Consider the following 25,965-nt stretch of genomic DNA (forward strand, 5'->3'; position numbering starts at 1 on the left):
CTAATTCGCTATGCTGGTCTGTTCTTCCCCAGCAGACTTGTGACAGCCTCATGTGTCAGAGTTCCTTTAATTTACAGACCTCATCTTTTGCCTGAGATCTGATGACAAAACAACAGGGTCACTCTCAGCTGCATGAAGCCTTTTATGCAGATTATTGAACACTCAGAATATTGATTGAAAATGATGTCTTTATAATATATAGCTTAGAGATTCCACAAACCTTTCTGTGTGCTGTGCTTAAATGTCTATGCATATAAATACTGTAATTGTATGTCCTGCACGATGAAAAGAAATGTGAAAGCGAAGGATGAGTCACAGCAGAGACAAAACACTATAGCCACCAAGCTGGCTTCAGTGAACTGTGGGTGAAGTGGTGCATTAGTGTCTGAAGTGTCTGGGTGGCTGTTTGGGGGGTCGTGCTCTGTGCCCAGGCCCTCGGGGCACCAGTAGCAGGATGGGCCCGAGCATCCGCTGAGAGGATGACCCCAGCTATCCCTGTGGAGTTTGGCTTGTACAGCTGTATCTGATTGGACAGGAACAAAGAGCTGCACTGCACCAGGGGGTTTGGTATTTAACAGATATAAGAAGTGATCCTCTTGGACACGAATCACTACTCCTGTATTCCCAGTAAAACATTGATTGTGTTGGTCTGTATTTCTGAGAATGATGGGGAAAATATTTTAAAGAACATGGGTTTAAATATGATTGTTATTTTGTGTTTCTGCAGGGTAGACATGATGGCTGTTAAAAGTATAACCAATCTTGACATTTTACCAGCAGTCAAAGGTGCAGATTTCAGGGGGGATGCAGGGGACACGTCCCCCTCAATATTTATAACATGTGCATTTGTCTCCCCCAATAAAAACATGAAAGCAGCGGTGGACTTTTATTTTTTACAGAATTAAAGACATTTACAGCATAAATTTATGCAGAGAAGGCACAAACTGGTGCATAAAAAATCACCAAAATACCGGAAATTAAGGGTTTGATGCTCAAAATTTTCTGGCAGATGACCCCTAATCCCCCCGTTTCATATGTGTCCTCCCAAATATGAAACAAAACCTACGCCCTTCCCAGCAGCACTAACATTAATGCACATTTTAAGACTCATTTTTTGAATAATGCTTCTATTGTAGCCTTGTAAGAAAAGGAAGAATGGATGCTCTTCATATGAGTTCCTGTATTGCTCACTACATATAATTGAATATATGAATAATTAAAAATCACAGTTAGATAACCGGTTTTGCTCAGTGTGATTTGTTCCTATTTCTCCTGGTCTGCAGGAAATGCTTTTAAATGCAATTTGTGAACCAAACTTTTATTGTTCAGATGAAGTTTTGGTGCTGTGTGATGAACCAAAATTTAAACATATTCTCTGAGATATGCATGACAGACTATCTATCTATCTATCTATCTATCTATCTATCTATCTATCTATCTATCTATACATTTGTGCGTTATTCTTCAGGCTATTTTACATTTATTAGGCTCGCAGGCAGGCCTGGAAAATCCACCACAGAAGAGCAGCTACATCTTTCACACCTTGACTCATTTGTAAAACTCATTAAGTATCACAATCCAACAAATCCTCGTGACACCGCCGATAGCACCAGAGAAATATGAGCGCGTTAATTTGGTTATAATTTTGCAACTGTCATCTCTTCCCTCAGCTCAGCTCGCAAAAACAGACAGATTTATTATGAGGCGCTCCGACAGAGAGAAAAAAAATCGTGTTGTTCTTCCGCGTACTTTCATAAGTATTTATCCAGAATATGGCTGACAGGTTTCATCCAAAAAATGTGAGAAAGCTGGTGAGCTACCGGAGACCTCCTGTGTGCGTCACAAGTTTTCTCATTTGATGCGTTGGAGACGGAGGCCGCTGCCAAAGCCGCAGGTCCTGTCTGGAGCCTCAGGATTACAGACCTGCGAGTGTGAGTGTCGTCTGTACGTCTGTCACAATGCCAGAGCCATCACACACTGTCACATACATACACACAAGTAAAGGCGGACACCTTTATGATAATTGATTACCAATATCGCAGCAAAAGTCAATCTCAAAAATTTCCATAGAAAATCGGGTTTGTAGTTTTAAAGCTTAAAGGCCAACTGTAGATTTATATTTAGGTTTGCAGTTGTTAGGCTACTATAAAAAGTTGCCTATGCCTACTCTGTAATATTCCGTAAAATAAAAAGTGAGGGAAAAAATAGTTTAGGTTACTCCCTGACATTTTTTTTTAAACAGAGTGGGTTATTATTTTTGCGATGTTAGGCTATAGTCTGTATTGGCTTTAAGCTTTTTGTGAACACAAAGAGTAAGGAACATTTTACTTATTTTGTAGGCTTTTTCTATAGGCTATTATCCTGTTTGATTTTAATTTATTTTTTTCTCCTTTCAAATTGTTCTCCTAATATAATTAGCCAGCCATAAACTTATTTTTTCTCGCTGTAAAAATCATAATTCAGATAGGTTTACTGAATTTTTTAAGTTAGCCTATTCAAATGATTAGGCCTATCCTTTGTTCGTTTTGTTGCTCAAATTCATTTTAACACAGTAGAAAGAAAACTGTGAGACGATGTGAATTCCCAATCCTGCAGTCAAACATCAGAAAAAACTCGTTTCTTTAAATCATCGTTGGAAAAAAAACTAGGTTAACTTATCTCCGGAAAATAATGCCAAAGTTAATCTGTGCAGGAGATGTTAACAAAAAGGGGAGTTCATACACCTGAAAAAAATATTTCCACCCAATATTCTGTATTTAGGCTATTACCGCTAACGAAAATATGAAAAAGAAATGGATCAATAATGATTATTAAAGTGTTATTGGCCGGAAAAATAAACTCTTTGCTGAGTTTATGTACAGTTAAAAGGTGTGTTATTTGGTCAGTTTCTGCGTGTGTATTCCAGCTTAATTGCAAACCAAATTTAAAGGTCTTTATTCGCTATTTAACCCACATTTCCACTGTAATGTCACAGTGGATTTTAGCTTTTTAAATTAGTTAAATGATATGTTTTAATACGGATATAAGCTACTAAGTATCATAAATAGCCTACATTAATATAAATAAGCTTAATAAATAGCCTATATGGTACAACAACTAAAAAAAAAATCACATCATTATACTACAGCCCAATTAATTTATTTTCCTGTTCTATATTTTTAATTTATTTCTATTCAAGGTTTAAATTGACTTTTTCTAATAGCCCACTATTCCTGACTGACAGCTGGATGAACACAGGTGCTACTTGCCTTGATCCCATGGACACTTTGAATCTCCTCACCGGAAACCCGCAGTGTGTGCGGGGCAGGAGGACCTGAGGAGGTTCCTGTCCTCTGGCTCTGGATAATGAAAATCCCATGATCTGCAGTCAGTGCTGTTTATCACTGCGCGACCACCTCTAATTCAATCCGAGACCTCGGGTCATGGACAGTGTTGGAGTATGTTATAGAAGCAACAAAAACAGCATCATTCAATAAGATTATAGTAATTACTCACCGCTGAATGATCCAACAATGCGTCCTGCGGATGCGTCCTGCTTTTCCATCTGTATGTCAGAAGTAGGCTAATTTATTACCTCAACCTTAACCTTGGCCAATAATGGTCAATGCAAACAAATATACGCCTCCAGAAAATGTAGGCTGTTCTTCCACCTCAAGTAAATAGCCTTTATTGACCATCTCTAATCTGATGTTATCTTATTCTAACCTGCGTCAATAAAGACGGTGATTACCAGCCAGCTAATGTTTGACTTCAATATCTCAGGTTACCTAAAATAGACTGGATTAGATAAAGTGGGATTTTGATAGGCCTTTATAGCTATTAATTTGAACAATAAAATATTTAATTTAATATTTAGCCACATATGCTGACGGTTAGCTAAAGCAACGGCCTAACTATAAATTTGTTTTAACGGAAATTGCTATTTTTCAGTCTGCTCCGTTACGCATGCGTCACCGCCCAACTGGGCCTCTCCGCTCTCCGTCCGCGGTTCCCGGTCCGCTTTAAAACACATTTAGGGATTATTTATTTTTAGCTCTGGCGTGTGTCTGCTGTATCGGGGCTTGAGCTGATGCGTCCAGATGGTTTTGCTAAGGTGCATGTTTACGGATTCCTGGAGATTGTGAGTAGGGAGCGAGGCAGTCTGTCCTTCATTAGGAGCCAGTCCTAGCAGAGAGGCATTTATCACGACAGACTGAGCTTTCATAACCTGGTGTTCCCGCACACACACGCAGCGTTTCTCTCCATTAGCTACTGTGTCGAGTAAGCCCTCATTCAGCTCCCTGTGACCAATATAAAAGAGGTTAAGTGCACTTACTAAACTGCTAACATGACTTAGCATTAGCTAGCTAGCACCTGTGTGGAGCTGGTTGCCGTGGCAACCCGGGTTAAGGGAATACGATACCGCAGTGCAATCCTGTTTCATTGGCGTCTCACAATAGCTGCATTTATATCTATGCTGAAAAAGTTAAAGAAATAAAAAGAGTGAAGTGGCGGTTTTCATAGTTCATCTGTTTTGGGCCTCGTGAGCCTTTATGGCAGTTCTGTCTTGGATTTGAAATAAGTGCTCCCAATTTCTAAAACTACAGTGAAAAAGCAACACACAGCATGTGTTAAAGCAGAAAATTGTTTGTGATAAATCAACCATAGACTAGCTATGTCCAACATTTAATAAACTAAGGCTGCAGCACTGGTGATTTTGAGTGTGTCCGCACTGTTAAACATCAGGGTCCTTTGATTTAAAGATCTTCAGGGGGTTAATTGAGTAGCGTAATGCGTCATGATCTTTTTATTGGTGAAATGAATATGAAAAATCTTTCCCTTTTTAATGTGGTATGATCTGTCAGAGCAGTGTGGAAAATTATATTTAAAGAAAAACTTGACTCTCTGAGGATTGGGTGCTGGAACCTTAATGCAACATTACAGTAAAGATCTGGCATCCTTTCGTGTGGCAGTATTAGAAAGTGAAATTGGAGTGCTGCCCTGATCTTTACTTCATTAAATAATATACAGTATGTATACAGTAAAATTCAAAGTAAAACAACCAGCTATTGTGAGAAACTTTGTTCCGTCTTCCTGACAGATACGTACCCGGCTCATCTCGTGTGTTGTGGCTGTGGATCCTGACTGGCTTCTAACACTCACTGGGCTCCAGTGTGCTCCATGACGCCTCATGTGAGGTCAGACAGAGGACAGCAACCCCACTTCCCATTTCCCTTTCGAGAAACCTCAACCCCCATTGCTACAGCAGACCAGCTTAAAGCTTCCCAGAATGCACCTCTCTTGTCGGCTGACCCCGGGGTCGGCAGCTGTCAATCACATCCTCAGCTGGCTCTGCAGCTTCTGGACATAGACTGGAGGATGTGAGGGAGGCCTCTGAGAGGAGCCCTGGCTCTGCATATGGGATCATCTCTGTGCATTCATGGCGGGTAATTAAATTAGCTATCCTTCTCCTATTCTAATGCAAACCTCAGGTTGAATCGCCACCCTGTACGTGAGAGGAAAGGCCCCAGGCGGTGATCGCCAGACAAAGACCGCCAGCTTGTATGAAGTACAGAGTTGTTCTTCTTTCTAGCTGGCTGTCTGTGTTAGTGTTCCTCTGGCAGGTCGATCTTAATAACGTCTCCATCTACATGCTGTTGCAGGATCACACAGATTGTCACTGGAAAAGGTCAGATCTTTGTTTACTCTCTACACACATGATACACTTTATTCACTATTATAACATCACTAAATTATATATAAACTTTAAAAAGCGGGATTTTATGCGATAAAGAAGGTTTGATGACAGTTGTATCTGTTTGTACGCATGCAAGCCAGTGTGTATGAGAGAGGATGTAAGGTGTAACAGGGTGTGACAAAGCCCTGCAGACTGACAGCCAGGTCGAGAGGATGTAGTGAAGGAGGGAGGGGTGGAAATGACTCTCTAGCCTGAGGGCTGCAGGGTGCGCGGTGAGAGTGCAGGGTCACCTTTATCCACGCTGTCTGTGCCCAGAGTCGGGAGGCGGCTGGGGGAGACCTGGGACTCCCAACAGGCTGAACTGATTTCCTGTGCAGGGTCATGCCCAGGACAGGTTTGGAGGACAAGGGTTTAGGACCACGGGGAGCATAGAGTGGAGCTGGTCATAGTATGGACAGAGAGTTGATGCTATTTTCTGCTATTTTCTTGCTTTTAATTATGGCTTCTTTTCTTGTGCATGGGTGCAGATCAAATGCACACATCTCTAAGTTTAAGTTCATGTGCTTATTTTTCTAAAGGACAATGCTCTCTGGAAGTTGGACTTTTCAGTATATGGATGAATGGGCTCCCCCCCTCCAAGTATAATTAAACAAACCACAGCACACAGACGTCCACACAGACCCATAGGAGACTTTGATTCCTCAGCAAATAACATACCCATAATCCTCTACATCTTATGCTCTCTTGATGCAGTATTCATATAAACACTGTTACCTGCGGCGGCTCTGAGATCATAGCGCAGACGTTCTTCCTCTTGCCCACATTTCTGGAATGCATTTACTCAGCTGGGTTCGCGAATCCAAGAGTGCTCTGCTGCCTCGGGCTACAGAGGACATGCTTGTCACGAGATTTGAGAAACATATCCGTGTCCCCCCCCTGTGTGTACATCTTAAAAACCTAAACTCCCCTCTAACAGAATTATGAGGTTTTTAATGGTGGTCAGCCAGACAGTTTGATAAATGCTGGCAACGACATGCAGGCTGAAGTTTACGGGGATGAATACACTCAGAGTGTGGGAGGGTATGAAAGGTGGCATTGTGGTTGTGATTAACATGACAGCGCGGTCTTTTTAAGCCTCTACGCTCTACTGACTTAAACATGTTAATCTAAGTCATGTTACACATAAATGTCATTAGGCCTTATATCTAAGGTCACTAATCATTTTAAACTTGAAGGAGCTCTTCCTATTCCATGCACGGAGCAATGTCTTTGCAATTTGTGTCCAGATGAAGACTGGAATTTTGATTTTGTTCTTGACTGCACTTTTATGGGTCTCTTGGTAAGGAGAGGAATGTAGTTTGTGAGTATTATCTGCACATTGGAGTATGAATTAAAATTAAAACGTTTCCTGCTGCTTTATTAATGCCTGTTTTTGTTGCTAGGTTACCCGGCTTTTCTCTATTTGTCAAATTCTGAAGTGAGACTTTGCACAAATAGTGATTGAAGCAAGGATTTGAGCTCACTTGGAGCCATCATTCACATGCCATCTTAACTCCATATTTCTTGTTGCACTGCCTTTTTTCCCCCCTGCACTTGGATCTGTAACGTGCACTGTGGACACTTTGATATTTCAGAGCTCAAAATGGAATCAAATGGGGCTTATGAGGCCTCTCAGCCCAAATGGACCTCGTGTTTACACACTTGTCCATCAGCTGAGCAGCGTGCGGCCTCAGGTATCCAGAGAGATGGTGAGATGTCCCCAAAACCAACGGTACCGTGTCTGAACCTGGTAAGTGCACTGTGTTTAGACGAGGTTTGTCTAGATCGGAGATAACATGTCAGTATCAAAAGCCTTTTATCTTCCCGCTCTCTTTCTGAGGATATCCAGTTTTGAGCTGCGTGGTTTAATAATACATCTCGTGCTCTGTGTCACGGACAAAGCATATTTTTCTGCTTTTACTTTAGATGTACTTATTATTTTTATATTGACTCTTATCAAAACATTTGTCAAGTGAGTTCAAGTAAAACCCCCACAAAGATTTAAATTATATTGCATTAATTAAAACTGTATTTCAGCGCAAGCAGGGGAATGTTATGACCTTCATAACTATTGTTTTGCTGTTTCCATCATTTCTAAAAGACATCCAGGATTATTCAGTAAAACCACAGGAAATCAGCACCATACTTTAGAGCTGAACGACAAGGGAACGGTGAAGTGAGCTATACTGTAAATGTCAACAGGCACATTGGCACAGTCAGAAAATTAGTCTTTTCTATTTAATCAGTTTGTTCCCTATATTAATGATGACCCATATCTCGGCCTAAAACTGGTTTTCTGGGGTGTTGCATTATTCTCAAGATTGAAGATGAAGTAATTATTTTGTTTAAATTAAAAATTGTCATTACAGTGTTAAACTTTTTGGTTTTAAATCAATATTATTTAAATAACAGACTCCAAAATCCAAAACTGCTGTAGTTAGCCCTGTAACTGCAGGATATATACGATAAAAGCCGTGTGTGCCGTTACAGTTTTTTAATGAATGCCGACGCATTTTCAACGAAAATGACGGTCTTTAATCTGCATGAGTCCAAAACAAAGACAGCGACAGTAATAGGCCTAAATCACAGTGAGTGCATGCTGCCAATACATAAATTAAATAAGTGCATTTTGTTTATATTAATTATCATATTTAATGATTACGTTTGCGTGTGGATTTATGTCCAATTTATTATTTAAATTTTTTTTTACCCCTGCAGTCTCTTGAAGTGATTTCCACATGCTTTGTTATTGCATTACTTTTTTTCATATTTTGCATTAGCCTTTTTTTAATAGTCAGAAATGCGTCACACAACAGTGATTTTGGTAATTCGTGACATGTATTCTTTCGCTGCCTTCCTTTTTCTTATTTAGAGGCAGAATGGCACATATGTTTGTTGGCACCATAATAACGCATCGAGATCGAATGGGGAAAAAAATAATACATGAGCTGTTAAATTAGTTGAATGCATGCAGAATTGTTTCTTAAATGAAAATAAAGAACAACTCAGTGTGACAAAGAATATTAAATGAAAACATTTAGGCCCGAGTGCGTAAAATAAAAGGAAATGAGATCAAGAAATTAAATGAAGAAGGCTAGCTATATAAAAAAGTACATTAAAAAAAGGAATAAGTAACAGACAATGTCATCGTGGCCTTCAGTTAAAATGTCTGTTTTTATTTTATTCGGTCAGGTCTGCGTGCGTAAAGTGTTGTGTGAGTGTGTGTGTCTCTCCTGTCCTGCTTGATTTGGTGATTAGGCCCATAACAATATATGAAATAGGAATTAAATGGTTAATTGGAGGGACAGAAACCACACGTGATTGAATTTTTGGCGGATTATATCAGACTGCTGGATGCTGTAATAGACACCCCACCACACACACACACACACACACACACACACACACACGCCTCTCTCTCTTTCTCTCTCTCTCTCTTACGCACGCACGCATGCACACACATACACACACACGCACACACACACTCCAACCCGGGTTTCACGGGTCTTTGTTTCTGATCTGTTAAATCCCACCCACTTGACATGAACACAGAACAGAAAAAAAAACTGTCTCTGTCTCGGGCGCCCACACTATCAGCGCCCAGTCGCTGTTGTCTATGCTGCCTGCTGGATCCGTAAGATGGAGACGGAGAGTTGTTTGCCTTTCTCTCCGCAGACCAGCAGGAGGACGCCAGAAAACTCCCCGAGACTGGAGCACGGCGGCTCCGGCTCCTTTCTGTCCTGCGATGAGCTACAGAAACCCTCGCACCTTCCTCCTCCTCTGCCTCACCGCCTCAGCCTGCGCGGGGATCTGTACGCCGCCGCCATGGGGAGGTTTGGTGATGCTGCAGCGGACTTTACGCACGGCGCTGCCTCGGCGAACCCGCCTGCCTCACCGTCCAAACACAGCAAGTTCTTGGACAGTATAAGCCAGGATCAGAAGGGGACAGGGATCAGCGGAAAGCCGGCGTTTTATGAGAGCAACTCGGAGGGTGAGTCAGAGAAATTTATGTCATGTGCAACAACAAGAAAAGAAACAAATAAAGGCAACTAACTGACCAATAATCAGGGACAACAACAACTACACTAGTAATACAGATTATCATTACTTGTTTTCATATGAGTCTGAACTATAAAAACAAAGCATGACTGTTTGATAATTCACTGCAGATTTTGATGATTGCTGACGACAATCCCTGTATTAACATATTACACATTTCTTCTTCATGTATTTCAACTAAATAGCGGCCGCGCACAGGATAAAAAAAGACATAAATGCAGGAATAAATTATGGGAATAATCTTTATCCTTTGCAATGCCTTTTTTTTTTATTTTTTATAAAACAAATGACACAGATTGAGTTTTCCAGTCAGCCATTTTATTTTTCATTTTATTTTATTTTTTTCAGGTTTTGTAATTGTGTCATTTCAGCTAATTACACAGGAGTGTCAACTGATTTTTACTGGCTATGCAAATGAAAGCACAGCTGTGATAAAAATGTCAGCAAGTTTTCTTTCACTAGGCAGTTCATGATGTAAAGCGAGAGGGGTTAAAGGTCAGCATGGCAGCAAGTTGGGTGTGTCATTAGCTTGCTAGTCAGCCATCAGCCTTTAAACATTCAGATTAATATTTCTGTGTTTTAACCACAAGCCTCTCCCGTTCAGTTGTCCTTTATTCTCTTCATATGAAGGTTTTTGAAATGTTAAATACGCCAGATTCGACTTTGAGTTTTGCAGCAGGCGTGCGCTCAGAGGCTGACACATATAACAGCCTGTAAATGTCCATCTTGGGAAAAAAGTAACGTCTGTATATGTTGAACTGAAGCCTGAAGAAATGATGTGGGCTTTCACTTTATTTATTGGTGTTGATGATTCTGCAAAGTAACAGAGGATATGAGCGCTGATAAGGTCTTTGTGATATCTGTGTCCAGAATAATATACAACGGCTTGATTCATGTCACTGCCAAAGACAGCCAATAGAGGTTTTTTTCCACGGTTATGATAACGGTATCAGCTGTCTTGTTTGAGAGAGGACTTTTATTACTTTTCTTTTAAATTGGGTTTAAATAAGAAAAGGCCTGTATGCCTCACACACACACTCCTACACACACACACACACACACACACACACACACACACACTCATGCATTCACTTGTGCACTGACAGTTCAGTGTTAGTTTAATTTCTTTTGTAAATTTCCGGGTATGTTACTCTAAGTGAGCAGGGCTTTGCATGTATGCATGTGCAGCATATACACCATTTGTGTGTGTGTGTGTATATCTACCCGTACTACTCTTTGTGTGTTTTTGAGTTTGGCTTTGTTAACCTTCAAAGGCGCACGCATCTTCCTGTTTTGTCTACGGTGGGAGGAAAGTTTATTGACGCTGGGACAGGCATTTAAAACCCCTGCGACCATCTTCACACTTTGAGGTTTTTAATTCAGTTTGTATCAGTGTTTGCACTCAAGTCTTCCACTTGTAATACAAAATTTGCAAAATTTAATTAATGGGTGAGCTGACTTTTATAAAATAGTTTCAAAATAAATTGTTTGATTTTTAAAATATAAACTTTCATTTTTCCAACAAAAAGGGACCAAAAGTTTTTCACTAATTTTACAAAACGGGGTCAGAATGTCACAAAAACTAATTTTGGAGATTTAAGGCTTGAATGTCACACGCTAATCTTACTATATTTGCTAAATTGCTAAATTCTGATTTACATGCTTCCTGTTGGAGATAGGGTTTTTTTTTGTGTGTGTGTCTTTATGTTTGCGCCACAGTATATCTCTGACAAAATATACCCACAGTCACAATTCATTTCTTACCTTATTCATACTTGATGATATATAAATATGCTTCACACACAACATACAACTCCTATCTCCTTAAAATAAAATAAAATAAAATAAAATAAAATACTTCCACACTATTTGAATTATTTTGTGAACTCAGCAGCATAAACTCAAGTTCACAATTTAATCCTTTGTTAAAGGCTGAGATTGCTTCATTTTAAATTTTTGTCATTCTTGTTTTTCATCTGCCATACTAACTGTAGCAGATGAATTTAAACCCAGTGAACACTGTAATTTCCCTAAGAAAACGGGATGAAACATATGATTTAAAGACTGTTTTGCACACATTGAAAACCTCAATGTAGAGAGCAAGCTTAAATTTCCACCACGACTATTCAGTGCGTTAGAATCTATCCCTTTGCTCTCAGCATGATATTCCCATACATTTAGAATTTTTACTCTACTTGCTTTTTCCTGCATTTCACCTATATCTCCCGTCACACTGCGGGCAAAGCGGATGTGGGTGTTTGACAGCGTAAAAGCTACACAGCGTCCTGCGGCCCCAGTTTGAAATCCTAACAGAGAATATTTTCAGCATGAACTGCGGTGTGAGGTGGGATCTAATGGACACGAGGAAATTAATGTTGCAATGAAAAGTGCTCTCTGTTGGGCCCCATATTGAATTAGGGGAATAGCAAAGTAATGTCTCAGCTGCCCCCAGTGAGTGAGTGCCTGCAGATAGACGCAGAGTGATTTTGTTTTGGAGCTCAGGGTTCAGCATAATGAACATGGACAACAACATCCAAACACTGCAGGAGGGAACAGCCCTTTCCATGGTCTGTTAACAGGAAGGGAAATAATGCTTTCACATTTCCCCTCAGTGCTGAATGTGGAGGGCAGAATGTGTATTATTTATTCAAACAATCATCTGCTTTATCAGATATAAATCTGTCATATAATCCAGCGCTGTATCCGAGTTTTCTTACTCTTAATGGGAATATTTTGACATCGACTCCGCAATAAGTTTCCCATAGAATAAATGGATGTGTCTGTTTGGAAGGTGAACCCAAACATTTCCTTTCTGTATTTCCAAATGTAACTAATCAAATTTTGTTTTATACTTATTGTCTTGTGGGTTTAATTCAAACCAACTCACTGAGGGTTCACTATGGGTTTTCCGAGCTTAATCAAATTAAAACAGCTGTTCAGCCGCATTAGTGTTGTGTGTTGCTCTTCGCAGACGTCTCACAGTTCAGCCTCTTATGGTAGTTTGGGAATCAAACTGAGAAACAGAAAACAAGCAAGAGATTAAGGGATTTTCAGACAAAATATTTGATGTGATACTCTGTTTAGTGTGTTAGTCTTAAAATCTGACCACTGTGTGCCAGAATCATATCCAGATGAAAGTGTGCTGGTTTAAAAAAAAAAAAGGCTTTTTCTCTGCCAGTGAAAATGGGAGTGGTTGATCATTCAATTGTTTGCACTGTTGCCTCACATGCAAAGAAAATTCCAGCTGCGGCTTTTTCTTAACAAAAGTTGTATGTTTCTCATCCTCATATTAGTGAGTTATCTGTATAGGAAAATGATGCTGATTTGTTTGTGATGTGTCTCAGGGTCCTACACAATTTTTCTGCGACTCTACAAAACCCCATGTATTTTAAAAAGATGTATTTTGTTTTACCTTTGTTTTACCACAAAAGTTTGATTAAGTTGAAGAATAAATTTTTCATAAAAATCAATGTGTTAAGAGTGTCTTGGCCAAGATAGGTAGCAACAACAATGGGCTCCAGACCAATACAGTTAACAGATTACACAAAATATTTGACAGATCAGTCTTGAAAAATGCATTGCAAAATCATTAAAGACAACCCAACAGCAGTCTAAAACCATCAGACAGCAAATTCATTCTGATGAACTCACAATATAAGAATTTGCATATGAATGTGTGTCAGTTCTGAGATATATAAAACTGTCTACCATCTTCCGTGTGCCCTCCATGTCTCAGTCAGAGAGAAAGGAACTCCGAAGACCATGGGTTACCCTGGTATTGGCTCAGACTGTTGTGGCAAGCTGAAAGAGCCCAGCAGCGGTTTACAGGGGGACTCTATCGCCGACTCCATCGACTTATCGGGCAAGAACAAGAAGCGGCGTAATCGCACCACCTTCAGCACCTTTCAGCTGGAGGAGCTGGAGAAAGTGTTCCAGAAGACACACTACCCTGACGTGTACGCCCGCGAGCAGCTGGCCCTGAGGACCGAGCTCACAGAGGCTCGGGTTCAGGTGTGTTTTAGGGCGACTACCTCTTATTTTACACTGCTTTATTTTATAATAACTATAAGCAAAAGTGAGTTTATGGCCTGAGCAAGACGTATTCTGAAACTTTCCTGTTGTGCTATATTTTTGTATTTGAAAGGTTTGGTTCCAGAATCGTAGAGCCAAGTGGAGGAAACGGGAACGCTATGGGAAGATTCAGGAAGTGCGCAACCACTTTGCTGCTACATATGATATCTCTCTTCTCCCTCGCCACGATACATACCAGGTAGGCCACTGCATAGCTCACATGACACGTTATAGTAGTACATGCTTAGTATATTACTGATCCTGCTGTGAGAATTTAATTTCATTTTCAAGGTCAACTCCTGTTACTGTCTTGATTTGGTTTTCACAGCAAAGCGTTTTCATGTTCATTCCATCAGATTCCAAATTTGTCCTATCCTAAATCCTAAATGTCTCCATGTCCAGATGCAGGGCAACCTGTGGCCCGGGGCGGCTTCGGGAGGAGGAGGTGGCTCCGGTGCTGGCTGCGTCCTAGGAGCCGACTCCCTCCCCTCGTCCTGCATGAGTCCGTACCCTCACCCCCACAGCAATCTGCAGGGCTTCATGGGCATGCCAGCGTCCCCCAGCCATCCTCACCACCACCACCCATCACACCATCCGGGCATCAACGGCCTCTATTCACTCCACAGCTTCCCAGGAGGCCTCGGGCCCCCTTCCATCGAGGGGCCTGAGACCGACTACAAGCCAACAGGCCTCGTGGCGCTGCGGATGAAAGCCAAAGAGCCGGGCAGCATCCTCTCCTGGCCTACATGACCACAACAGTGCCAGCTCCCCATTATGCACTGACTGAGCCAAAGCATTTTACATTCCTGACCCATACACAGTCCCCGATGTACACACCCACCTCAGCATATGACTCAAATAATTCCTCTTAACATTTATGTAAGCCGACATGGGGACTTTTCACAATTCAGGAGATGTTGGAATATGAATTTCATGAACATTGTGGGAAACTTGAGCCTCTAGCACGAAAACCCAGTGTATTAATAGGAACATTATTGTTTCCAGTTTTAGTTTGATATCACAATGCTGAGACCAAAGAGGAGAAATTATTTAAGCATGTAAAAATTGTAATTATCATAGTCATCATTGTTTTGTTTTTGTCTGTTGTGCTTTATAGTGTGACCAGTAATAAAGGCCTCCATGTAAATCTTCTGTTTTATTGAGTAGGAAAGTATTTTTTGGGAAAACAGATTAAGGAAATGGAACAAAAGGATCTTAGACGGAATTATTTTAGGCTTGACATGACTGTTTAAAAAAAAAAAAAGATAACTAAGAGAGCCAACTAAACGTCTGTGTCACATATTTAACTGGGAATGTGGTTGTGAAGCAAAAATGCTTCACAGGCTGTGGTTGCCATAAACACAAAGACTTCTGCTGTGCGGGAAGTGAGCTTCATTGTATCTGGGACGTGCTCAGAGAGATGTGTGCAGCCTACTTGGCCTCGCTTCAGGTGGCACCTCATGTATCAGGAGCGAGTGGCAGGTTCATTAATGGAAAGCTAACTGAGCAACCGCACTCCACTATTGATGATAAAGTAAAGAGCCTCCCGCAGAAGGATGGCTTCACATTGAGGCATTTCTCATTCACATCTGGCATCAGCGGTAAACCCGACCAACTGAGTAATGACTTACAGTTTAGTAGAAGAAATTGGTTGTTACCATGGCCCAGAGCATGTTTTGTTTTGGTAATATTATCCATTGAAGCCAGTTCATCTGCTTTCTGCTTTTATTTATGAATGATTACATATTCATATTCATGTGTTGTGTTTTTTAAGAACATGCCATAAATATGTTCCCATGGCATACTTAGTCTCACACTCTGAACACATTCCTAATAATTGTTTTCAGGAAATCTCCTTGTTGTGCTTTACCCCAAACAATTTACTTTATTGTCAAGGAAACACTGAATTGCATGGTACCATCCCATCTGGTGCAAATTACTAAATACCAACATATTCATGTCAGATGTGCAAACATTTAAATCTGTGAGAGATTGAGAATGCAACTTGAATTGAGAAAAAAGAAAGTTCCACTGGTGGACAAAGCCCTTCCAAGCTCTACTTACTCCACAGAAATGTACATGGCTTACGGGCAAATCAACTGGCTCTGCTTTCCCTTTTGCTCGCTCCACCATGACAGCCATGCTGGGCGGATCAGTTGCCATTCCCTTAGTCTGTGCCGGGGTTTTGTGCGAGCCACTAACATGTGGTTCCAATAGAAGAATGCACAAACCCATCAGAAACACTTTCCACACCCACAGCTTCAAATTCCAGCCAGGCCCTGGGAGACGGCAGCCCTTACTGCAGTTACATAGTCCCCCTGATTAAATCCCAGATTAAGTGGAGAAGATAAGGAGACCTGTCAGAAGGGATAAGGGACTGAGGAGATGGCCATCTTTAGGAAAGCTGAAGAAATGGCAGATGGTGGATCAGCATTCAATTTTAATATTTATTTTTAGATAGGGAGCAGGTTAATCAAATCTATCTGTCCATAAACAAAGGAGGAAACCCAGCAGCTTAGTGAATATGATATGTTAACTCTTGAACACTGTCAGGACAGCTGTAATAGAATAACTAACAATATCATAATTGCAGTTTGGTTTATTCCACTTACAAACAGGACCAAAACTAATTACCTCATCTCACAATAGGTGGTCATAAGTTTGGATTAAGTTGTCATTAAAGTTACAGTGGTGTGGCATAAGCTTTGATCTGTATCAGCTCAATATATCAGGCTGCAGAGGCCTTTCGTGATTTGTCAGAAAATGAAATGAGAAATGTTGAGCGCACAATGCTGGGGGAGGTTATTAACTTTACATCACTCTGTGTGTAAGGGTCATCGGGTGAAGACTGTCACTAGAGCCTGGAAATTACTATACCCCCAGCCTCATTAATGGACAAAAAATATGATTTAATGCTCATTAAAATCTGTACAGCTGCCCGCTGGCCACTGTTCTGAGCTTTGATCTCAACAAGATTTATCTTGGCCTTGAAGTGCAGCTATTGTGACACAACAGATCCTTTGATTTGAAGTAGTCGGACAGCATTAACATGTCCCGCTAAGCTAAACAATGTGGTAGCAGAGTGCAGCCAACTCAGTAACACAGTCAAACAGTGGAGTGAAGCAAGATCATAACTGTTTGTCATGAAGCATTTGGCTGCTTCCAGATATTTATCAGCAGAACTTCCTTAACAGTTCATAGTCCACACAAACAAAAAACAGTGTCACACTGAGCTGACTGTTTGAATTTAATTGTAGAGTGTGCGCATATCCAGAGAGGCAAAAAGTGGTTCATAGAACAGTGACGTGTTATTTTATTTCAGCGTGATTCAAACAAATATTGGACACAGAAATGGATGTAAGTAGGTCCAACAACACACAAGGAAAGCAAAGAACAGTAGTCTGTTTTCTGTTTTTACTTTCAACTAATACTTCCCGAAAGGAAACACTTGTATCTAACGGTAACTAAGTTGCCCCCCTTTAATCAGGGGTGCCAAGCTCATTTTAGTTCATGGTTCAAGGACCAGTAAAACCATTGCATAATAACCTATATAACCACACCTCCAAACGTTTCCCTTTCTACCACTTTCTATGTACAAGTGCACTCTGAAAAGAAATAATCCATTTACAAAACAGATGGTGAACAGCCTGAGATGTCTCAATGAAAATTGTGCAACTTCAGCATTATGGATCATTTTTCCAGATTCCATCAGTCTATTTCTCACTGGCACTAAGTGTACATTTTTCCATACATTTCCACACCAAACCAAACTAAAGTTGAAGCTACTGATGAAGCAGGTTAAGTTATTCTATGGAGAACGAGGTATCAGTGTGCTTGAGGACTGTCTTTATTATACAATACTCAAGAAAACGGGTCCACCCTAAGGTCTTTGTCAGGGTGCAAAAGGGTGGACAGGAGTCAAGCAAAACATTTCTATAAGCTTGGAAGGGGGTGTCACTCAATCTTGATTAATAAGTGAGCACAGGTAGGTGACAGCAATGGATTACGATGAGAGGCCATACTGAAAATGACACGTCTCCACAACTGTTAAGGAAAAAAGAAAATTCTGATACAAACATTACTGACATTGCACCCTGGTGAAGATTTTAATGCAAGCAGCCATGTTTTTTGAATAAAGGCTTTTTAACTTCATTCTTATGCATTTGTTTCTGCTCCACACATGAGTGCCTGAAGTTAATTTTTTCTTCCCCCAAGTTATTCTACGCCTGACAAACCATTTTACAAATCAAAAGTTTTGGCTGTGTCCTAGCACGAGGGTTTCACCAGTATTGTTTGAAGACAGAAGTCTGATCCAGCTTCCTTTGAACTGAAGCTGCTGATCGACAATATTTTGCACAGTGATCAGTATCTTTAAATGTGACCACACAAAGAACTGTATCCTGGTCAGAGTTGAAAAGCCTCTGAAGCAGTAAGTAGGCTACTTGCTATTTAACCTGCTCCTGACACCTGACACCTCTTAACCTTCTCAAGTGAGTCCATATTAGGTGTGCAAAGTCACCCAGTGGGCCGGATTGGACCCTTTGGAGAGCTGGTTCTGGTCCATGGGCCATATGTTTGACATTCCAGCCTTAAATCTATCCAATTAACCTACAGTACCCTACCTAACTAGGCTAATTAACTACTTATTGACTTAAAATGCTGTTAATTACATTTTTAATCTTTACAAAAGTCCAACAATTATGACTGGAGCTGTCCAACTTTATACTCAGGAGAAAATGCATTGTGACTTATTGCTTTGTCCACATAGTAGAAGGGCCTTAAGCCTATCCAAGGTCATTTTAAGGATTAGTTAAGGGTTTATGTGCTACTGTGCTTTTCGAGCTACTGTTCAAATGCTGCCATCTTGTGGTATTAATGTAAAAAGCTTCTCTCTCTCCCTCCCTGCGCCATGGTCATTTCGTTTCCCCTCCTGTGAAATTTTAGATTCATTTTTATAGTAATAAAATGGAAACAATCTACTGTCCATGACAGTGAAGTAATTTGACTGGAGATGGGTAAAAACATATGATACGATGTTATTGTGCTTATAATATTTAGTATTGTTGTTTAGTGTTGTGAGACCGTGTCAGAGAGGTATTGACTGATAACAGGCAACAGAAAGTGTTTTGTGTGTTGAACCACAGTACATGTGTTATTTTTATTTATAGTTATTTTGTTCAACGCATTCACTTTGATACAGAAATTGAAATAAACATTTGCATGTAAATGCCTCAGCGGATGATTGACGTGCGCTTTAAAGTTTTCCACCCACTCTTTCAACCAATCAGGGCGAAGGGGCGGGCTTGCACAGTAATCTTTACAAAATGGCGACTGTTGTTGTTTTGCCGCAGGGTCAGTGAATAAATCCGTTTTTCATTTCAGTAATTTTCTGCACCCCCTCGCAGAAACAGCACTAAAAACCCCAGGCGTCCCAAGGGTCGGCTCCGTGTGGACTGAGATGAAAGGTAAAGAGCGGTCGCCGATTAAAAAACGCTCCCGGGCCTTGGACGATATTCGAGACAGGGGAGGATGCCACCCGACCAGCAAGAAAATGGGGGCTCTCTCTGTTTCCAGTGGGAGTAATAATGGAAATAGCTCGACCAAAAGCGACGGTGGCTCGACGAGAAGGAGTCTGCTCGGTGATAAAAGAGACAGAGATTTCGACGGGCACGGCCGGACAGGAAATAATCACAGTTGTCAGTCTGCTGCCGCGAGCTCCGTCGGCAAAAACCACAACCTGAGCCTGACGCTGGATTTAGCCTCACCAAGGACCACTTCACGGGGGGAGCCGCGGGTGCAGCCGCCCAGCACCGAGAGTGAGTACAAAACCCTCAAAATAAGCGACCTCGGCACCCAGCTGAGCGACGAAGACATTGAGGATGGACTCTTTCATGAATTTAAAAAATTCGGGGATGTGAGCGTAAAGATAAGCCGTAGCAACGACGAGCGGATAGCGTTTGTGAATTTCAGGAAGCCGGAGGACGCCAGAGCTGCTAAACACGCGAGGGGACGGCTGGTGCTGTACGACCGGCCGCTAAAAATCGAGGCAGTGTACATCAACAGGAGGAGAAGCCGCTCCCCTGTGGAGAGAGACTTGTACGGTGCAGCTCAAAGCCATAGACATTTACAGAGACCCCTCTCGCCCACCGGGCTTGGATACAGAGACTACCGGCTGCAGCAGCTGGCCCTGGGACGGCTCCCCCCGCCCCCGCCGCCCCCTCTGCCCAGGGAACTGGAGCGGGACAGAGAGTTTGCACTGTTTGAAGCCAGGGCACGTCCTGCTTTCATTGCAGAGCGAGCAGCTTTTCGTGAGGAGGATTTTATATCTCCAGAAGATGACCAAAGAGCTAATAGGACGTTGTTTTTAGGCAATCTGGACATAACTGTTACAGAAGCAGACCTGAGGAGAGCCTTTGACAGGTTTGGGGTCATAACGGAAGTGGACATTAAGAGACCCACACGGGGACAAACCAGCACATACGGATTTCTGAAATTTGAGAATCTTGACATGGCCCACCGTGCTAAGCTTAGTATGTCTGGCAAAATAGTAGGCCACAACCCTATAAAGATAGGCTATGGGAAAGCAACTCCCACTACACGCCTGTGGGTGGGTGGACTTGGACCCTGGGTTCCTGTGGCTGCCCTGGCAAGAGAGTTTGATCGCTTTGGCACAATAAGGACCATTGACTATAGAAAGGGGGACACTTGGGCCTACATTCAGTATGAAAGTTTGGACGCTGCACAAGCAGCATGCACACACATGAGGGGCTTCCCGCTGGGAGGTCCTGAGAGGAGACTCAGGGTGGACTTTGCTGACACAGAGCATCGCTACCAGCAGCAGTTCCTGCAGCCTCTCCCAATACCACCGTTTGACATGGTGGCGGAGTCATTTGTCCACCGTGCCACACCTGAACCTCTGAGGGTCAGGGAACGGACTCCACCGCCGCTTCACTTTAGGGAGAGAGAGCTGTTTCCTGGAACTGAGTGGCCCAACCCAGCTATTCGTGAGCGGGTACGCGCCTCACCCTTTGAACCCCTTGAGCACTTGGAGCGTGAGCGGCGAGTCAGAGAGCCCTGGTCTTTGGAACGAGAGCTTCAGGGACGAGAACCTGCTCGCAAACGCCGTTTAATGGAGGACGGACGCCACATAGACCACTCTCCTGACAGCACTGAGAGGACAGTACGGCGTAGACGTGCTTCTCCAGATGGCAGTCCTGGAGGTAGCAGCAGAGATGGAGGGCGCTTCAGTGACTCAGAGCGCCCTCTTCGGGGCGAGAGACCCTCTCCTGTACGAGAACGCCACAGCAGCCTCGAAAGAGGTGGGGCTGAACGGAGACTTAAAAGCCAGAGTCTCTCTGACAAGGGACCTTCAAGCAGTGGCATTTCAGCAGTTGGAGAGCGAAAGCGCAAAGCAGGCGATGGTGGTAAGGGGCCGGCCAAGAGAGAACGTTCTGAGGGCAGTTCCAAGGGAGGCCAGCCGTCCAAACAAGACGGCACCAAACTAAGTCTGGCCTGGCAAGGTATGCTGCTGCTCAAGAACAGCAACTTCCCAGCCAACATGCACCTGCTGGAGGGCGACCACAACGTAGCCAGCGACCTGCTTGTCGAGGGCACAACAGGGAGGCAGGTGAGCGAACTAAAGATCACCCAGCGTCTTCGTCTGGACCAGCCCAAGCTTGACGAGGTGTCCCGGCGCATCAAGGTGGCGGGTCCTGGTGGCTACGCCATCCTGCTGGCAGTACCTGGGACCACAGAGGATTCATCTGCGTCTGACCCTGCAGCTTCAACTCAGCGGCCGCTTCGCAACCTGGTGTCCTACCTCAACCAAAAACAAGCAGCTGGAGTCATCAGCCTACCTGTGGGAGGGAGCAGAGATAAAGACAACACAGGGGTGCTTCATGCTTTCCCTCCCTGTGATTTCTCCCAGCAGTTCCTGGATTCTTCTGCCAAAGCTCTGGCTAAAAGTGAAGAGGACTATCTGGTCATGATTGTGGTCCGTGGAGCATCTTAAAAAAAAAAAAAAATCAGAACACACTAAGTTCAAATGGTGTTTAAAAAAAAAAAAAAAAGAATCTGCTGTATGTCAGTAACTATTGCATGCTGTGTGTTCTGCATTATGGGGTACACTAGTATGGTTCTTGAGTGTTTGTATGTTGCCATGTAATCCACTAAAAGGACAAACAGTGCCCTCGTTCAAATCTAAAAGGCTGTGTGTTTTTGAAATCATTTTTAAAGGGTGTGTGAATTGCTCACAGAGTCATAAATCTGCAGTAATTCAGACAGAATACAGTAAAACAGTTAAATATGAGGAGCATTTGATGAATAAATTTCATTTAAGAAGAGCTAAGTCACATAGAAAACAAATGTTTGTTTCATTTACAGGTTTAAATCTTAACTACCCAACTCTACTGCAAGAAAAGAGCCAGATCATTTAGAAATGCATTGAGTAGACACAATAACACCTGCACTACAATAAAAACACAAACAATGGCCTCACAAGCCACACCTCCCTGACGCAGTGTTAACAAAAGCTGAAAAATCACAAGCTTTACAAAGGTAATTTTTCTGTCTGGGCTGTTATACTGCGCTGCCTTAGATTGTATAGGTGTTATTGTGTCTACCTCCTGAAGAAGCATTAACATGAGGGGGATCTGAAAACATCCTTTTTCAAAGCTTTGAATTACGGTGCAATAATATTTCTACTATAATCACTTTTGATGGAGATGGAGACGAAGATGAGAATGACATTTTTGCATTGAGGGTTAAGGTGTAGTGTATGGTTTGGTACAAAGCTAATCAGGAAAAAGACTCCTGGTAACATTTTGAAGGTCAAAACATGTCGTATAGCTTTTCTCCAGCGCATCATACGCCAATCACTTGATGTTTTCATCTGTCTTGCTTTAATCAGTTAACCACCCTGATCACAACAAGATAGCTTAAAAGAGGCTTAAAATTTTTGGTGAATGGAGTGTGTTGTACTGAAGAAGAGGTATGCGACATGTTTTAATTTTGATGGGCTCACACTGGCCTACCTGTGTGTGTGTTCTCAAAGTTGGACAGTGTTTAAAAGGTCACTATATAAAATGTCTCCAGACACAGCTCACACATTTTAGTCACCTATGTTGTGACTTTTGTTTGAAAAAAAGACATGTTCAGGCTCATGGTTTGGATTTTGACGTATCTCTAATCATGTGTCCCTCAATATTGGAACACCAAAATGCAAGATAGACAATGAACTGTGTCCACTGGTAAAACTAAATGTCAACTTAATGTGGAATGCCGAATACTAACAGATGTGAGATTTTTGCCCAGGGAACAGCCCGTAACACAATACGCATAGCATAGTAAGCAAATACTAACATGTTTTTCATATTTTTTACTTCATATTTTATTTTGTGCATCCCTGCCTTAGAAATGGTTGTGTAACGTGATCTATGAAAAACTACAGTAGTAATGGATAAAAACGCTTAGAGAGTTTTGTGTTGTTTCATTTATTGCTCTGAAACCAGTAGGCCCTCCAAGATTGATAATATTCAGTTCAGTAAAATGTTGGTACAAAGTAAGTAAAACCTGCTATTTGTTCAGTAAGTAGGTCTGTGTCATTTTAAAGTTTTAGAAATACTTTAACAGTTTATAACAGTTTATGTTTGAATCAGAATTTTAGAGGTCTAAATTGGACAGTATTTTCTCACGCCTGCTGACATGTTACCAAGGCCTACTTACCATATTTTGTTTCGCCATTGTATGTTTGTCATGCAATAGTAACCCACCCCGAATTATAATTTGCTGAGTTTGGTTTATTCTGTATTGAAATCATTAATATGTCAGAAAACTGTTATATATGTGAACATCACACCCACTTCAATGCTGGACTCTCGAGGAGACGAGCGCAGGGCTGAAAAACCTCTGCAGAGAAGGTGTTTGTGAGTCCTCGCTAATGAGGCAACTTTTAAGTTGTGTATCCCATCTGCACCTGTGCTGACTTCTGTTTTAAGTGGAAAATTGAGCAATGTACGCTTTGATGTCATGGGAAAGGAAAATCCGTAGAGCCCATGCGAAGCTGTTCACATACCTGCAAGTGCGTTTGGGCACTTAATGTGACCGATTATCAATAAATTGTTCATTTGAAGGGAAACATGTTTCTTCGATGGAAGTGAATTGAAGAAACACGCTGCCATGCCTTATTGTGTTTCGAAAGGAGTTGTCACTTGAAATTGTGTTTCTGCACACGAGAAGGGAGACAATATGCAGTTTGTTTAGCACCAGTGAAGAGAGACCCACGTGTCGTGTGAGGATCGCTGTTTGCTTGCAGGCCTGCTCTGAGCTTCTGAGTTGACCCATCATAAGTTACTCCCCCATGATCCCCTGTTACACCCTCAACGTTTCCCGTTGGCATGTGAACACCTGATCAGGATGGAGGAGCCTCCGCTGCCTCTTGTTTACAGCCAGTTTGCAGTGTGAAACGGTGGCAGGTGCAGACAGCGGCGCAGTTCGGGAGCCGAGAGCAGGAGCAAACAGCAGCACGTGCCGGTTTCCTGTTGTCTTCCCTGCTCATTACTCTAAAGGTTTTCATGTGCATTGTTCCTGGTTCTGAATAGGAGCTGAGGAAATCCCATCACCGACCGTCACACACTCCACTCGGGAGATTGTGGGTGACACTGCTCTGAAATTTCCATAACAGTTCAAGCTGTCTCACTGCAGAGGCCAAGCTGAACCACTGGGCTGATTTGTCTTTATTATACTTTGCCCAGTTATGATTTGATTTGACTTAATGTTTGGCTCAGGGAAGAGGATTGGCCCAAACCTCAGCTAGGAATATTGTTTGCCCCCGTCTTTGTGTTCTCCTCTGATTGAACCCTCTCCGAGGAGACGAGTGAAGACGCATGTCTGCTGTGCTGAAGCTGTGTTCCATCGTCGTCTGAGTTCTGCTGCAGCATGGAAATGACACACCGACAGGCCAGATTGTTTACCCTTTTTGACACTGCTGGAAGGAGTCCACGCCGCGGACACAAGCCCTCCCTCAGATTCTTCTAGGAGACCTGTTTATTTTGCCAGTGCCCTTTTATAAGTTTAAGGCCACTTTAAACAGGAAAAGAAGTTTTCCATTTCCTCCTACCATCCAGTTTAGTCATAGTAGTTTGAAAGCAAATGCTGTGTTCTGTGCTGAGAAGGACCCCTTACTTCACTAGAGAAACATTGCCATCTTGAGGAACATGGAGCTCCTGCCTTCCTCTCACAGTCTACCTGACAAGTCACACTCATGCACATCAGACACCCAGGACAGAGCTGGTATCACTGTACAACTGCTGTATAGACACAACATGAGGGTGAGTACAGAGAAGAAGTCCTGCCTGCCAGGTCTGTATCGGTGGCTTAGGCAGCAGTGGTAAGTATAAAGTGTCCACACCACCATGTTTACAATAACAAATGCATAATGGCACACTGGTTTTCAGCCAAAGTCATTACTGAGGTTATTTCTGCTGATGGCAACTGGCATTAATCCAATAGCCCTTTCTCACAGCAGACATTTTGACTTGTCACAGTAGGAAAAGCACGGTTGTATTCAGGCGCTCCAGAGAGAGTGACTGTGAGCCAGCATGCACAATAGCAGGAACATGAAATCAATGCAGCCAAATGTAATTCAGCCATTGTGAATTTCATTATTTTCACCTGGGCTTTTCCTGCTGTGACAAGTCAAAATGTCTTCAGTGAAAAATGCTTATTGTGAAAGATAACAGGAGCATTTACTGCCCACAACAACCCACTGCACGTAGCACTGCTCCCATCACAAGCTTGAGAATCAGCAAAACAAAAATGATATTAATTGTATTAAATAGTGCACATTTTACTACCAGAATGTATACTCTTTGAAAAATATACTCATGCAGAGGTGTTTGTTTACATTCATTACTAAATTGATGTAAAAAGTAGAATTTTTACATTTAACCTGCTGCAGTTGTTGGACCCTCTGAGTAGGTGAGATAAAAACAATCCTACACATTTAGTTGTGTTTTGCAGCCTCAGTTGAGATGTTAAACCAAATGAGAATTACCTTTCACTTAAAGACAAATCTCCAGAAGCTACAGAACAGGTTAAAAAGGTTAATGTAATGTAGTCTG

General features: G+C 42.1%; 2 protein-coding genes across 3 annotated transcripts; both read left to right on the forward strand.

Annotated features, from left to right (window-relative positions):
- Nucleotides 1-1,907: 1,907 nt before the first annotated feature.
- alx3 (ALX homeobox 3) lies at nucleotides 1,908-14,974 on the forward strand. Of its 2 annotated transcripts, XM_049580895.1 has the most exons (6): nucleotides 1,908-1,931; nucleotides 7,312-7,466; nucleotides 9,392-9,707; nucleotides 13,512-13,786; nucleotides 13,920-14,045; nucleotides 14,249-14,974. In XM_049580895.1, the coding sequence occupies exons 2-6, from the start codon at nucleotides 7,320-7,322 to the stop codon at nucleotides 14,594-14,596; spliced, it is 1,212 nt and encodes a 403-aa protein (XP_049436852.1). In that variant the 5' UTR covers nucleotides 1,908-1,931; nucleotides 7,312-7,319; the 3' UTR covers nucleotides 14,597-14,974. The 2 variants fall into 2 exon arrangements, with proteins under 2 accessions (XP_049436852.1, XP_049436851.1); XM_049580894.1 differs by lacking the exon at nucleotides 1,908-1,931 and having other exon boundaries at nucleotides 7,156-7,466.
- Nucleotides 14,975-19,148: 4,174 nt separating this feature from the next.
- rbm15 (RNA binding motif protein 15) lies at nucleotides 19,149-22,037 on the forward strand. The gene has a single exon (XM_049580252.1). The coding sequence runs from the start codon at nucleotides 19,305-19,307 to the stop codon at nucleotides 21,855-21,857; it is 2,553 nt and encodes an 850-aa protein (XP_049436209.1). The 5' UTR covers nucleotides 19,149-19,304; the 3' UTR covers nucleotides 21,858-22,037.
- The last annotated feature ends 3,928 nt before the right edge of the window (nucleotides 22,038-25,965 follow it).

Source organism: Epinephelus fuscoguttatus, linkage group LG7 (genome assembly GCF_011397635.1).
Source record: "Epinephelus fuscoguttatus linkage group LG7, E.fuscoguttatus.final_Chr_v1".
Taxonomy (NCBI): Eukaryota; Metazoa; Chordata; class Actinopteri; order Perciformes; family Serranidae; genus Epinephelus; species Epinephelus fuscoguttatus.

Bases quoted from the DNA above. Each gene is read 5' to 3' on its own strand.
- alx3 (XM_049580895.1), top strand. From the start codon at position 7,320: ATGGAATCAAATGGGGCTTATGAGGCCTCTCAGCCCAAATGGACCTCG. The intron at 9,708-13,511 runs GTGAGTCAGAGA...TCCATGTCTCAG, and splicing joins TTATGAGAGCAACTCGGAGG to TCAGAGAGAAAGGAACTCCG. The intron at 13,787-13,919 runs GTGTGTTTTAGG...TGTATTTGAAAG, and splicing joins TCACAGAGGCTCGGGTTCAG to GTTTGGTTCCAGAATCGTAG.
- rbm15 (XM_049580252.1), top strand. From the start codon at position 19,305: ATGAAAGGTAAAGAGCGGTCGCCGATTAAAAAACGCTCCCGGGCCTTG.